Genomic DNA, 16,824 nt, shown 5'->3' on the forward strand with positions numbered 1-16,824 from the left:
AGCAGTAACCTGACTCCAAAATCAATCTGGAATGTGAAGTTTCTTTTTAAACTATTCTACTGCTATTCATCCATTATATTGCAACATTTTTTGGGGGGTGCGGGGGTGGTCAAAGATCTACGATTCTGATGGGGAAGTTCCCAGGAAACGTTAAAAATCTGTGGTTTGGACTAATGTTTCTTTTTTTATGAGGTTATAAAGTTTTTTTAAGACAAGATGCGATTGAAGGAGGGGACGTTCCAAAGTGGAACGTTTCGATTCGATTACGGTTCGAATGGATAAGGATCAGCTCAGTTTGATAGGGGTGTGATGCAATGAGTTTCTTGTCCTGTTTAACAGCATGAATTATCATCACCGACATCAAACCAATTTGAAACTTTTTAATCAGGCCAACGGCCAGTTCAAGCTATATAGAGACCAAATCATTCAAATGTGTACCGATGCACTCACATGCTTTAAATTGAAACCGATTTTCAGATTCAAATTGCTTTTTTCTTACACCCCCAAGAAATATCCTAGATTAGAGCCTAGCAGTAATTGCTGCCATCCAAGGGTATTCGCAGCACTTTTCAATCCATACTGTATCATATTTTCCATACACTTAACGCTTGCTAATGTTTTTTGGGTGTATATTTACCAGGTGTTAAAAAGTATGTTTTACGCTAATGTGTTTGAAGCATGTTAAAACTCCATTAACATTTTTTTTTTTTTTTTATAAGGTCTCTCTCTCTCTCTATAGTGCATATTTTCACCTATCGTGGGTGGGTCCGGATCACAACTCCCCTGCCAAAGAGTATACAAACACATCATGTTGCTGACAAGCTCACACATAATAACAAACATTAACTCTCCAAACCATCGGTCACTCAGCAGGGTTTTGCGGGTGCACTGTGTTTTTAGTGGGGGAAGAGAAAAATCCATGCTGTTTAGCATATGTGCTTATTGTGTGTGTGTGTGCGCGCGAGGGGGTGGAATCGGCGGACGCCATTTAAAATCAACGCAGGAATATCGCCTGCAGGCTTTCTAGTTTCCGAACTGCCAGGGACTGCTTATTCATTTCATAGTCAGTCTTTGGGGAACTTGCTCGTCGTATTGCGCCATATTTAGTCAACGCTTATGAACATGTGATGGGGACTTGAAGTTGCACATATACAAATGAAATTATTGTCAATTGTTTGAACGTTAAGCAGGTTAAAATAAGACTACCACAGATCTGCTCAAAGCTGCGCAGGTAAAAATAAAACTCGCATCAATCCCGGGAAATTTGCGCGGGCTAAAGATCGTACATCCTCGAACAGTTGAACACATTAAAATGAAATTGCTGTAAATCCTCCCAAAGATGCGCAGGATCAAATAAAACTACCGTAAATCCCCCATAAATTGCACAAGTAAAATACCCCTGCAGAAAACAGCAAAAGGTGTGACACATAAGCCGCATGCTTTGAATGGGGCGAAGCGGCACCATCTAGTGGGCAAATATAAAAATACAAAATTGAAAGCCAATGTCTATTTTGCCTTTTGCTCTTGTATGAGCCACGGTCAGGTCGTTGAAGAGGACTGAGAGGATATCAAGGCGTGAATGTATGGGCGTATCATGTTTTTATTTCATGCCACATTTGGTTCAAGAAAAACAGCTTGCAAACAAGCGATCGCCACCTTATGGTTGCTTAATGAGCGCAAACAAAGCGCTGAGGTTGTAGAGCACGCCTCCTCTCTGCTACTGTGTGGATGTGTGTGTGTGTGTGTGTGTGTGTAATGAGTGACTGGGGGAAGGCAGTTAGAAATGAAGGATGATCATAAGACGCAGCAAACGATGTCAGGCATTTTGACATAACTGCGACAGCTGGAAACAAAGGTTAAGTACCTGCTATATTATATTGGGCATTCACGTTTTAATTAAATGCAGTCATAAAGGGATCCGTTTGTTTTTCTTTTCCTTCTTTTGCGACACTCGCGCCAAATGACTGAATGCGCCATGACCCCCCCCCAAAAAAACAAAGACAGTTAAAACATCATTTGAAATATAAACGCCGTCACTTAGTAATAAATTTAAGATTTCTCGTCTGGCGTAAATCAGACGCGGCATTTGGCACGTCTGTGTGCGCAGGCGTTCGATCCGACCCGTCATTTGGCAGACGAGTAAAGGCCTGCGGATCTGCAAGTGGGAGTGCGGCGCCGCAGTGGGAGTGGTCACAACGCCCTCCAATCACGGGCTGTCGGATTCGTTTTTTTTTGTACCTCATCAAACCTGTCGAAGGGGGCGCCCTCCTGCATGAACTCGGGCACATGCTTCTGCCAGTTGAACTCGTACGACTTTGTCATGGCTGCTCACGGACCTGCGACACAGGGAGTCACACAAGTAGAGCAATTTGTCAATTATACGCCAGGCAAAGTTGGCGAAGGACACAGGAACATCATTCCACTTTCGGTTGGTCACAGGCTATAAAGTGCGAATGATCCAGTGTGGCGTTGAGTAATGAACATGAACAAAAGAAGCCTTTTATCACTCCATATGAAGAGGATGAGGATTGATTCAGGCGCTGTCTCGTGCGCACACACACACACACACGCGCGCACGTGTGCAGCCACGCGCCGACTCGGGAAAGAGGGGGGGGGGGGGGGGGTGTTCCCGGCAGGAAAGCGTTATCTTGGAGATGACACAACCCCAAATATAGTCTCTCCTTTACGTCACACTCAAATATGTCAGACAAGTGCACGATATGCTATCCGCAGGCTCGTCATGACACCTTCACGGGAGTCGTACCGTTAATAATAACCAGTTATGATGCCGTCTTGAACATCACTGCAATGAGAATGTCCGCATTTTTCCTGGATAAAAAAAAAAAATCTCTATTTATCATTCCCGACTACAGTAGTGTCTTGAGATATTACTTGTATTCATTATCTCAAATCATCTTTCCCCAATGAAATGAATGTAAATGAAATAATTCGTTCCAACCCCTTCAAAAAAAACACCCTCCGAATTCACATATTTGCAGATTTTTTTTTCTTCTTTGATTTTTTTGTTTTTCACCTGAAATTACATCTTGGGGGTTATTTTGGGGCGTTTTTTTTTTCTTCCCAAAAATTGAGGGGTTGAAAAAAAAATCCCCCCTAATTAATTTATAATGGCCATCAATTACACAGATCTCATTAGCTTGTGCAGGTGTACAGTAACTGCAATGTGTCTGGTAGGTGCATGTTAATAATTTTACACGGTTACCCCTTTTTTGGGCCTAATTTATCGCATTTGTCCAACCAAAGCCACCAATCACAGACTTGTCATAAACTGTGATTTCAGTCTTGCTCGCTCCGACAGGTCTCGTTTATCTTCATTCTCCATCTTTTATCGTTCAAAAAAATATATATATATATCCCTGACACATTGGCTTTCTGCACTACTTCTACACTGAAGAGTTATAACGATCTGTCTGCCTAACCTTGTTAATGCCCTTTTCCCTTGCCAGCCTGACGCAATACAGCACCTCTCGCTGTGAAATGCGGCGCGATTAACAGCGTGGAACATTTATTGACCCGACTTGCGCCGCGTATATCTTTATTTTATGACTTTATTGCAAAATGGAGACACTCTTGCGGGCCGTCAACTCGCGCGGGACCGACCATGAAAAAGCACCAGCCGTTTACGCAATACCGAATACACGGTGGTGCAGAGAGGTTCCATGCTGAAAAGCAACCATTTTGCTCCAGGCAGGTGAGATAAGCAGCGGTGGGAAGTCAAACCGTAAAAATACTTAAGCTAGGTACCTTGGCTTGATCTTTTCTTTTTTTTTTTTACTTTTACTTCAAGTAAACCGCACGGCTTGCCAGTGCTTTTTACACAAGTATCTCTAAGTACTATACACTTGCCACCTCTGGAGATGGCTACAACTGAAAGAAGAAATATGGGGGCAAACCCCAGGGAGAGAGAGGTTAGTAACAATGCCCTTCGTACTAACCTCTCACTCCCATGCGGAGGAAATGAGCAGAGACGAGTGAGCCACAAGAGGCGAGATGCTTCAAAAAAGTGCCGGTCCGGGGAGAGGGACGGACGGATGAGGCGAACAGCTGTATGTGACAGAGAGTGGAGACAGGCCAATGGGTGGGAAGTCTGCTCTTGATGTGGGCAATACACAACCAGTGCCAACATCGACAAGAAGCTCTCGCCAAGACACTGGCATGCCAAGAGCAGACGAAGCATCTTTTGATATCAAGACACGGCGACTGATAACTCATCCACTGCCGCGGACATTTGCATTTGCCACTTAGAGGTCTACCTTTTCACCGACGTCGATATTATATTACATAGATGTGTATAATATATTTCATATACTGTTTATGTAAATACTACACATATACACGGATATAAAATTAACTTGCCACTAAATTCTATCCTATAAGTTTTTAGCACTGAAATTGAAAGCGTGTTTACTAACCTCGCCTAGCTTCACCTTCAACTTGCTTTTTCATTCTATTTCCTTCATGCTTGCTTGTTTTGTATCACAGCTCCACAGCACACTTGGCCAGATCATTGCGCCCGTCAACGGCAAAGTACACAAAAATGGGCCGAGTCCATCTAACCCGGCGTTCTACCATCTGTGGCGTTCTACCAGGAGGTCGCGATCACAGATGCGCGCGGCGTGTCGGGGGGGAGGGGGGAGTGAAAACATAGATGCTCACTTCCTCTGCTGATGAATGACCAAGACCGGGCCGGGAGCCAGTACAGCAACCCAGAAAAACGAGTTAATGTCAGAGCACTTGGCTAATAGGATGGATTATCATAAAATGCTAGGAAAGTGCTCAGAAAGTACAATATTAGACTTTAAGGGTTTTAAGCCCAAATAGTTCAAGTACAATAATTATGATTCAATATTGTGCCTTAATGGATAGAAATTTGAACTTGTTTACTCTAAAATCTCTTCACAGGATTATTGCCTCACAATATGTTTGGTCAAGATCTGACCTTGTGAAGTTTCATGTTTTATTCGCAAAGCATCAAAATTCACCGCCATGCTCACCCCCGCACGCAATGTAAAAGAAGAAGAAAAAAAAAAAAAAAAAAAAAAAAGACCTTTCTCGCAAAATAGTGTTGACCATCTGTTCTAGTACATGAATGTCTACTGTTGTTGCAATCTGTTTTTGAAAGACCTGTGAGAATGATAACTAAATAAATAAATAAATAAAATGAAATAAATAAATTCCAGGGGATGCTCGTGAGCCAATTTGGGGAGCAAAGCCACTGGCCCGCCACCAAATGTACATTTTCCAAAAGGATAAACACACCTGCAACATTCCGTGAATTTGTGAGCATGGGAAAGCCTTCAAAACGGTGATTTATTTATGCAGGCAGACAACAGTAAATCCAGTTATGTTTTGGAGAGCCAGATTCAATATTCCACAATTGAACAGATGGTCTTCCCCCATCCAGAATTCAATTGAATAACAACTCATTAAATCTGACGAATAATCCCAAATCAGATTGTAGACGGGATCCTAATTGAGCCTAATTGGGTTGCGCCGTCCTGTCGGATGCTAGGCTAGCTCTCCACAGAATGCGTTAGGTAATATTTTCTCAAAGGGATGACGGCGCGTGTGCGATGACAGCTCCGGGTTCCGCTAGCGTGCGCGTGAGGCGAGTACGGTCCGAGCACCCCCTGTCCAACCCCTGACAAGGAGATAATTACAACAGATAGAGAACACCCAGCGGTCCCACACCTCATAAACTCAAATGAGGCTACATCCGTCAGGCAGTGTAAAGGTTGACTGAGGACGGGTTCAATTCACATTAGGTGTTCAGGACATTAATACTGTACATGCTGCACTTGTCTTCTGGTGCCTGTTTTTTTTTTCTTTTTTTTTTTTTTCCTTTTCCTTTTTTTTAATTGATTCGCTGCAGCCAAAGGAATCTCAAAGGTGAACTGAACAAAAAAATCGACCTTGGGAAAAGTACTAAAGCTTAGGTGGTCTTGTCTAGTTTGCAGTCTAAAGAAGGACATGACGTAAGACCATTTTGCTCTACTTCATTTGACTTGTAAAAACAAACAAAACATGACCAAAAAAAAAAAAAAAAGAGTTAAGGTTATACATACAGTATATATCAACAGCAAATTACCTCGTCCTGCGTCTCAATCATCACTTCAACCAAGACGTCAGCATGATGAGTGACAAGTCATATACAGAGTCCATGTTTGGCTTGACTGCGCAGCGCATAACACCCACACAGGTCTTATATTTACGCAGGCGAAAATGTCTTTAATCCAATAAGAGATTTTATGACTGCGATAAGGCCCGTGTTCTCTGAACAAACAGCAATACAACAGCGGAATCAATGCCGCCAGCCTTTTTTTTGTTTTGTTTTTTTTGTTGTCTCATGAGTCAGTCAGCAGCAGGCTGACGGCAAAGCAAAGTAAACACGCAGTCACCCGAACAAGGATGGAGATCCTTCACTGGCCCTGTAGTACCAATTTGTACATATGCACAGGTTTCCGTGTAACTATTTGTTTATGTATACGTCAGTGTTTAAAGTGGCTTGTGTCAATGTGTGCTTGAAATGCTTTTTTTTTTTTTTTTTTAGCCTACTCATTGGGTCTCTTTGCTAAAGGAGTGACTGACAGTGTGTAAAGAACAGCCCAGACTCGAAAAGGAAACAGTTTATTTTACATAAAAAAAATAAAATAAAAATAAAATTTGAATGACAAACAAAAAAAAGCTATGCCAAAATTCTAGTCACCATTAATAGCAACACAAATGTGACGTGAACCTCTCAAAAAGTCAACGTGTATCGGAATAAACAACGGCGCATATATTCCATAGGGCTATTGAATAATTTTAGAATATCTTATTCGAGTTATTATCCTAATGATGCTGTATAGTAAAGTTATATTTAATTAACAAATGCTGTTTACATTATTCTGTATGGGCAATTGCAAACGTGCTGTTGTGTAAGACGGTTCTGCTTGGCAGTGGGCACTTGATCGTTTTTGCATGAAATGACCCCAAACTTTGGACATTCACTGTCTTTTATGAAGAAGCATTCATTTTAACCTAAATTCATCGATCATCGCATGCCTTACCTGGTGTCTATCCTTTTAAATGACAGTTTATGGACTTTTTGTTAGACGCAATCTGCATTTTGCTGCATTGTGATTGTGCCACAATCTATATATTTTTTTTCAAACTTTAAAACAAGTCCATTTGACCAACAGCATAAAAGCTCTCTTTTCTAAACATTACATTCATTCTACTTTAAGTAGAAAAGCGTTGTCCTTAAGATCTTATTGCGTTTGTAAAAACCTGTAATCCACATTTGTGCAAAACCTAAATCAAACGTTTTTAATGGTTTAAAGGAAGAATGCCGTGACCCCAGGGAGGCCTCCCCTTTTTTCTTTTTGCCTTTTATAGTTCACCATCACTCACTGGTCCCCGGGTTACATCATTCATTTGGTGTTGTAAAGGGTAGCAATGTGTGCACTGACGGGCTCCAATGTTGCCTCAAATATCACTCATTTGGTGGCTTAGCCATATTCAAATGCAGCCGTGGGGCCAATATCCACTATTAATTCCCACTGGAAAATGTAAATTAGTTGGTAAAACACATCCATACAAACACACACACCCACGCACGCACACACACACACACACACGGATAGGCACGGCCAAAAGAGCTCTATATATAGTCATTACTATGCGCACGCTGCCAAATTGAGTTATACAAAGAATTTAACACATGGCTTAATGGACGGAGCGTCTCCCTAATAAATGATGGCCTGAAGCTTTTACTTAATAGAGGATACTAGACTGAATGTGTGTGTGTGTGTGTCAGTTGGTGGTTGTGTGTGTGCGTTTGTCTGCTGAGCTGAAGGCAATAACAGCAGTGAAAAGAACGCATTAAGGAGGTGGGGGGTGAACGGGATGAAAGGGGGTTAAATAAGGTCTGTCCTCGGGTTATTTGGGAGCTTGTTGAATGTAGCAAGCAAGCATGGGAGTGGAAGGCTGGTTCAATAACCAGCATTTTAGCAATATATTCACAACTACTATTTTGACTTTCCCACCCTTTTTTTTTTTTAAACATTTAGTGTTGGTTTTGCATCATGTTAGCCCATTTTGTATTGCGCTATAAGCTTTTGCTACAACCAGCATGGAGCCGGCCAACCCACGTCCACTCGGCAAAGAATGCATAGCGGAAGAGATATGAAGAGAGATGAGAGCCGGTAATAAAGTTAAGTGAAGCATGAAAAGGGGACAAACCTGGGACAGGAGAATTTAACCATTTCTTCTGTATGTGTGTTGTACACCAACGAACAAACTATCAGATGAGAGAAAGTTCTTTGTTTATATTCAAACTCAACTTGTTGCAAACATGATCTCAAGGCACCACTGTAATAGGGTTTTGAATTAAATTTTTTAAAAAACAAAAAATTTATGTTGGTAACTCCGGGTGTATACAGCATGAAAAATGTACACGTGGGCAATAAGTAATATGACACATTGACTTGGTTTATAAAAACGAATTGTTATTAATCTGCTTTCCTCTTTAATTACGTGTACATTTAACACAAGGAACAAAACAGCATTAGGTGGGGGACGGGAAGTCGAAATATCTTGTGCTTTAGTCTAACACGTCGACCCTCCATAACAACTACCGGTACAGTGCAGCTGAGCCTGGATGTATGCTTTTTGCAGTACATCAAAGTTGTCTTTATAAGTATAAATGGTCCCTTTCTTAAAAGAGGGACAGCAAATTGATGTTGCACTCTCCTACTTTCTAGATGGAAAATATTGACACTATTAGACATTTTATTCTATAGATTATTCCGTTTATTTAAGTATGCTTTATTTATCGGCGAAATGAATGTTTTCATCGGTTGTTTGGATCCGAATACTGAAATACAGGACGTGCGGGTGAACACAAGGGAATCGAACAATGTTAAATAAAGTCAAAATCCTCCCAAAGTGGACATAGTGCATGCGGCTCCAAGCTGCATGTCGTTTCAGCCTGCGCTGGCGGGAGGTGAACGCACACAGATGGCCTAATATTCATACAATAATCTTTCCTGCTGGCATGTGAGGACACTACAATCTAAATCGACAGGCTTAAATCTAATCTGAGCACGGATGCATTCGTGTACGACTTGGAAGTGACAGAGGTGGCGCGGGCGAGGACAACCTGCCAGCGCCGGAATTCTTTGGACAAAATACGTTAGGTAACTGGCCTTTGCCTGCATGGTGAAAACATCACATTATGCCCAAATTACTGTGTTACATCACACGCTGTCCATTGCTGTGAGCTACTGTGTGTATGTGTGTGTGTGTGTGTGTGTGTTTCTGATGGTCTCAGTGATAGCAGATTAGGAGGTCAAAGGTTCAGTTTGCCCAACTACACATAACTTGAGGAGGGATCGCCTGGAGTACGTTTGCCCAAACATGGTCAGAAATATTCAAAGTACACAATAAGGTTCCCCTCTCTGAAACACACATACACTAACCAAAGTGTGGTAGTATCTGAGACGCCTCCGATTTGAATCTAAAATGCTTTCAACTTTTTGAAAAGACAATTTTCAAGCCCTCACGTCTTAACATACACTACTTACCGATGAATTGTTGTGTCCCAGACTTTTTCTTGGAAGCATCACAAGTTCTGCTGTTTCCTCCTACTCTGTCTTAAAGGGGACCTAATATGAAAAAATGACTTTTTAATGTCTTGCGTAACAATGGATGGGTCTCTGGGGTGCCAAGTCACCTACCACGAGTGAAATTAAACCACCAAGTAAATATTTTATCGGCCTATTTCTGGGAAAAGGGTCTGTGGGCCAGTCATGCACTGTAACCAAAAAGTAGGTCTAATTAACATAATAATCACTCCCACACCAATTTTCTCAGCCGATGCCTTGGCGGCTCGGATAAGACAAAGTTCTAAAGTGAAAAAAACAATTGGACGGAGCGGCTGAAGCTCCATCATGTCAAAGACAAAAGGTAAGCAGAGCTGCAGTTTTAGCACAGATTAGTTATCTAACAGGGTTATCCGTATTAGCTTGTGAGAAAAATGTTTAAATAATCTTCCATTAAGTTGGTTACACAAATTAAAGTAACCAGCGGTGGTTTCAATTCAGGTAAGCAGAGCTGCACTGAGTTTTCAAGGGTTTGCAGATTAGCACTCAATGAACAGCTTTTACCTAATTGTTCAGTGAAGTTGTTGACGAGGTGGGGGGTGGGGGGTTTGTGTCCAAAGTTGTGTTTGCGTGCCACGAAACTGTTTTCATTGTTTTGGAGGATCGCTTCTCACAATACACCAAACATAAAAAAAAAAAGAAAAATTCTGCAGAATTTACACATCCTATGTATTAACCTAACCTTGTATTGGGTGTATGGTTCTTTCCCATGCAAGTGACTGACTGTACACCCCAATGGTGAGCCCGGCTTTGGTTGCTATGACGACCGGGGGTGGCGCCCTGACTACAGCAGCTTTACCTGCGAAAACAGAGCCCAGACTACACGGAATTGTTTACATTTAGCATTCGATACCGTAAACCCAAAATGGCCGTCACGTCCCACAATGTGATGCGGTTGATGCACTGGATATTATTTTGTATGCGAAAAGGCTAAGACGTCGCAGTGATTTTCAAAATGTGTCCTTGGGCTGATAAAAACCAGTCAAGCAAGACTTCATTTTGGGGCTGATTGCATTGGGGGAAAACGATTTGGGTTTTCGAAAAGTTTCGGTTCAAGAACTGAACAGAGTCGTGGAACGAATGAAATGTGTAAACTGAGGCGCCAATGTACAAACAGTTTCTACAATATGACAACTTTAATACCTAGGGAAGAACTACAATCCATCCCACCTGGTCGGACTACTGTTATATCTGAAACGTGAGCCAATGATGCGACTGCTATCCACAACAACATGACGAAGAAAACATGCCAAACAGAATGGGGGAGAAGGCAGCTATAAACAGATGCTTGTGAGCTGAAGACAGCAAAGTGGAAGACAGGGGGGGTGGGGGGGGGGGGGGTGAGATGAGCTGGACAGAAATAAGGAATTTCTCCCATTGCCCAAATAAGTATGCATTAATAGAGAATGTGCGCACCCCTGGTGAGCTACTGGTGAGGCAGCCAGGAGCCGAGGCGCTGTGGAAAATAGAACATGTCCATATAGAGAGGAGCTGGAGGGGGAGCAGCTCCGAGGTCCCGGGGTTACATGCTTAGCCAGAGTGTGAGCTTTCCTCTCGGAAACTGCCAACCGGAAGGACTCGGCCCAATTGACGCCGCCACTGAGCTGCACCTTGAAAATTGACTATGGTTCTGGCAGCTCAATCGAAAAAAGGGACGCGAGTTGGGCGACTGGAAGGTTGAGTGAGCCGCAGGGGACAGACTCCCAATGGGCTGAGCAGCTAATAGCCTCCTTGGGGCCAAATGATGTGGGGGAAATCAATTCAAGGCGAAAAAACAAAAATATTTGTAGCCTCTCCTTTCCTAGTGACAATCAATTGTAGATGGCTGTCAAGACCTCTACAGCAAAACAACCAAACATTGTTTTTTATCTTCATTTTATTCCTGGTGGGACATGACCATCTCATCAATACTTTTTTTTTTTTTTTCTTTTTAATAAACTAAGATTAGATAGTGAGCTATCCCCCCCTAAAAACCAGCTGATGTTAGATTGATGCAGCCTTGCAAATCAAAACAGCAGCCATGAAAACATTACTCCTTGGCGGAGGTAACTACACAGCATAAATTGAATTGTCCCTTCCCCCTGTGGGGATATAAATAACGGAGGCCCTTGAGCACCAAAACAAACATATATCATAGAAATACTCTCTTGCAACAAGTGTTTCCCAGGCAGACGAGCGGCAAGAGCAGGAGGAGGAAAACCTGCCTGACAAACAAACACTCCGCAGATGTTGCTCATCTCCGACACAACTGGTCGCCATAGTAACCCAGTGGGCCAGTCATGGCCTTCAGTTCGCCTGCTTGCAGCGGCGACATCATGCAGATGCACACACACACACACACACACACACACACACTCCCAACTCAATAACAAGTACACAGACAAACATTCCAGCCTGTGATCTGGACCCCCGTGTGTATTTATACTGACGGGGACGGGAGGAACTCACAAGGCCACCCGGCCCGAACGCTCCCTTGGGCCTTGACACAAATTGCTTGACCCATCATTAGACGCACAGTTATGTTTCCATCCCCACCCGTGCAGTAAACACTTCTTTGTTTGTGCTGCTTAGTGAAAGCAGTCAATTTGAATGATTGTCTTTAACTCCTCCAGTATGATGCCCGATACTTTGTTTCGAGTACTTCGCTGCTGGATTTTATTCACTATTGGAGGGAGGGAGGCCTATTTGTCATTTGTACAAACATTGCAGAGCAACCACACACACTAATTGCCCTTTCAAGATGATGTCTCCTGTCTCCGCTTGTTTATAAGCTGGTGTAGAGTCCGAGCCCCCACATCTGTCGCGAAAAATGGCTCCTCGCTAGAGACGGTGAACTTTGCCACCCCACGACGACGGTTCGCGCTTCAGGTTGATTACTCGCCGATCGCGTGTTTTTGTGTTTGGGTCTGTGCAGCCAACTAACTACGGAGGCTTTAATATTTGAATAATATTTGAATAAAAATGAGACTTGTAGCGCGGTCACCTATAAAATGTACAAGTTTATCCCCTAATATAGCAAAAGCACACAAGCAAAGGTTTGCTATAATACAAGATTGAAAAGCAATCTCTTAATTAAAAAAAAAAAAAAAAAAAAAAAAAAAAAAATCAACATATATCCTTATTATGCACCGTCACTGCAGTTGTGTTACATGAATTGGCGGTGTTAATAGTTTGATAAGTTCCTCTGCAAGGCCATGAAGGTATCCGCATGTGATTGGCTGAATGAGTCGGAGGGGTGGGGCCTGTGCAACCGACAAAGACAGGGAAAGTGAGCGAGCGAGCACAACTGAGTCGACAACTGAAAAAAAAATATCAATGACGTCAACAATTTGTCAAAGCCGACTTGACTCATCACCTTAGCCTCGAATACAAAATCTCTCAAGTTTTTCAACCCCTACCACATTTTAAGCAACTACTTCTGTCACCCGGAAATGGTTCCATAGGATCGTCTTTTCCAAACAGCAAAAGACGGCGCTCGGCCACTCTGGAAAGCAGAATACGAAAAAAAAAAAAAAAAAATGGGGTCATGGAGACAGCGAGGAGAAAATTAAATCTTACTTGAGTGTAATCACGCTGCTGACCTTATTATTCAGTCTCATGGTGTACACTTACAGTAATATTAAGCATGCCTCGAGGGGGTTACATGGGTGCGCACACACACACGTACACAACACACACTCAAGTACAATGGTGATTACTGTTTACAAATGACTCTTACTTCCCTGCATGTTTCTTTTGCGACATTACAAAAGAAGTACCAATTACTGTGCATTTAAAGAAGACATCTTCAATAGCCTTTGAGTCCATTCCGGAGAGGAGATAAAACACTAAATAATTCCACAGCTTTTCCCAAGCGGGACAGGAAGTACTTGCGGTTGTGCGGTTGCTTGGTACAAAGACAAACGGATAAGCGCAGGCAGCACAGGGCACATCACCAGAAGTAAAGGACTGTGTTTTTCGGGACTATCCGCGTTTAGAAATGATGTTATTTACGGAAAATCCTGTCTTTCCCACGTCTCGATGGTCCAGCCAATATCCAGGAGCTTGCATGCATAATACCTTGTATGCTTGCCGGGCGGGAGCTCTCCAGCGAGATCATGTGGAAGCATACCGCGTCAGGACGTACTGTGCCGTATATGCGTTGACTGTATTTGGAAGAGGACGCCACGTGTGCAATTATCATAAAGGCAGCAGCCGACGTGAGGATTTAAAGAGGTGTGAGCAGAGGCAGAGCGTCACTTCGCCAATGACGATGCCGCTTGAGATTAGAACAACAGGCGCGCACTCACACACACTCGCAGGCTTTCAGGCGTACACGCCATATCCCGCAGGTATCATGGGACGGGACACGGCGAGGGAAGTGACATTCTCTCCATGTTACCTGGAATAGGTTCTTCTAAATATAACGCAGCCTCACACACCCTAACCGTGATGTTTTTGTGCAATCAAATAACACCACAGAGCGCAGACCTGCGCCAAGGGAGATAAACCTCCAGGCGAGTATGTTTTCTTTTTTTTTTTTTTTTTTTTAAATTCCTGATACAATATGGACATTAACCCTTTTTTTTTTTACGATAAAGATGTCCATCCAATAAGGATGAGTGATACGGCTGAAAAACGCATCACTATATAAGCTTATTATCAGTCGATAACGCCAATTGTTTTAAAAAAAAATTTTTTTTAATTCTAACATCAATAAATACAAATAAATATTTATAAATAAATACATATAAATAAGAAAAAGATTTAAATGGGTTTAGGATAAAATACAATAAAACACAACTATCCAGAAAAAAAATACCATTCCAAAAAATGTTTGGGTGGAGACTGTAAAGACGCTCACCCAAAGCGGTAGCATTGATAGTTCAGGATTTATACAATTTAGGTGTAGCATCTCCAAAAACCTCACATCCTAAGACTCGAACTAAGAGTGAATTGATTTTAATTTGACGCACCAGATGTAATATATATATATATATATATATATATATATATATATATATATATATATATATATATATATATATATTATATTTTGGGGGGGGGGGGAGAATCGTGCCAGAGAAACAAAGAAGTCAACCAAAGGAAAATGCGGTTTCTAGTCAGTTTTACCACATTCATCCATCAGGGGAAACCCTTTGGGGGCCAGTGAAGGCAAGGGAGCAAGGAAAGACGTGATAGTCGGGGCTTGCAAAATACTTGGTGGTTTAAATCAAAAACATCTCGGCTACATCTTGATAAGTCTGAAACTGTAATGTTCTGAGCCAATAAAAAAAATCAAAGCAGCGTCAAACCTCATTATGTCCACTCCTCGGGAACCCTGGACCCGGTCCCTGGTCTCTACTGGATTATCAACTGCCCCGAACACATCGTGAAGGGTATTTCTCAGCCATCTTCCTGTTTTATATGACTCCTCTGGGACAAAGAACAACGCCGACACCCTCAAGAGCAAATCTGCGGGTTTTTGTCACGCAGCTGCATCCCCACTGGGACGGTGGGGGGGGGGGGCTTCTCGCAGGATTGGAAAGAGCATCTTTGAGGCTACGGAATGGAGGGGACCGTTTATTCTGGTGATAAATCAATTAAACAGAAGAGCACTATGACCTCTTGAAAGGAGATTGAAACACTTTGTGCTGGAGAGGTTTAATGCACAAAAGCTCTTGGGGGTCCAAATAGGACCGCTTGCCACTGAGATCAGTTAGATTTACAATAATCTGTTGTTTGAGACTAAACTGTCGCAGTCATAAAACCTTATTTAACAGTACAGGCAACAGTTTTGGTCACATTTCAACGTTCCTAACTGTCAGGCAAGAGTAAACAGAAGTAAACCAGTCTAATAAGAATATGTCAACGACAATAAAATACTCTTTAAACACTCTCTTCATTTTAAAACGACCAAGACAAACAAAAGAAGTTTTGAAAGCGTATGGCGGCTAGCTAGAGAAGTAGAAAGTCGCCGCCTGTCAGAAAGCGCAAACAAAACTCAGAGCAATAGATATGAAATATGAAGTAGGAAAATGGAATACAAGACGTTTGAAAATATGGTGAGAATCCAAATCAAAAGATTCATTTTGGGGTCTGGTTATCTGCTCAGATGAATCTCCACTAAAGGATGATCTTCAATGGAACGAATGAATAATTATATCCGGCATGCACTTGTAAAGCTGTTATGAGCCAAAGTTTAAAATCCAAGGTTGGAGTCGGAAGGTGAGACTGGGTAATTTTTCTGCTCTTGCACTTAGTGAGTCAGCAAGAGAACTCGGGAGAACGTCATCACTTCCTGCACCTTGAAAAGAATGACGGCGTTTCCTTGTTCAGTACAAAATCGAGTCTTTGTGCCACTGAACGCGTTCTTACTCATTCATGAGTGATTAAAGCAGAGATGTGGGCCACACTTTTATGTATTATTAATGACCGGACGGATGAGTCATTAATGAACTGATTTTCTAGAGGGAATTTCAAAATACTACAAATCAGAATGTTAGTTTGTTAACTTTAAATTTCAGTGAGGAATATCAAAATGTTGCTTATAAAATGTCCGTGTAGTGTAAAAGAAAAAGAAAACAGTTAGGTCTCGGAACAGATTACTATTTCTATTATTCTGTGAGAATTTTTGTTCAAAACCTGACAAATAGTAGTCCTGGAATAGATGGTGTTGCGCTGTGTATATCGTTAAATAAACGGTTACTTACGCTTTACGTTCATTGTAAAAAAAAAAAAAAAAAAACAAAGAAAGTGATCCATTTTAAAAACGTCATTTCTTTTTCTGCGAAAGAAGAATGATTTCTCAAAATAGCATTCGCCAAACTGCAGCCGCGGTGCGATGATGCGCTTTTGATTGCGAGCACTTCCCCAAATGTTCACGGTTTGTTATGACAGCCTCCTAATAATGGATTTATAAGCCGGGGTCCAGATGTTTGTTTAAATGACAGCGACGTGAAGTGGCTGCTGATGAATATCTGGCGCTGACTTCGGAAATCCATTGCCCCCCCGTTTATAATCCTCAAATGCACTCCTCGGTTTTTTTTCCTTTACGAGCAATAAAGTTCAAAGGACGGCGTTGAAAATGTAGGCCATAAATGAGGATCAATCCTTTATGCTGCCTAAAAAGCAAGGCCAGCGGCTTTGGATGTCAAAAGGCACGAACGCGCCACGCTCC

The 16,824-nt window shown here is 42.1% G+C and overlaps 1 protein-coding gene across 5 annotated transcripts in view; it reads right to left on the reverse strand.

The window, feature by feature from the left end:
* plcb4b (phospholipase C, beta 4b) overlaps window positions 1–16,824 on the reverse strand; it is a 43,812-nt gene that overhangs the window by 22,070 nt on the left and 4,918 nt on the right. For all 5 annotated transcript variants that reach the window (XM_086018885.1, XM_086018884.1, XM_086018881.1 and 2 more), the window contains one exon: window positions 2,239–2,336. In XM_086018885.1, the coding sequence (XP_085875011.1) occupies window positions 2,239–2,322 (84 nt within the window). In that variant the 5' untranslated portion in view covers window positions 2,323–2,336. The remainder of the gene's footprint in view (window positions 1–2,238; window positions 2,337–16,824) is intronic.

This window comes from Filicampus tigris, chromosome 20 (assembly GCF_054856515.1).
Source record: "Filicampus tigris isolate MCC_2025a chromosome 20, RoL_Ftig_1.0, whole genome shotgun sequence".
NCBI lineage: Eukaryota > Metazoa > Chordata > Actinopteri > Syngnathiformes > Syngnathidae > Filicampus > Filicampus tigris.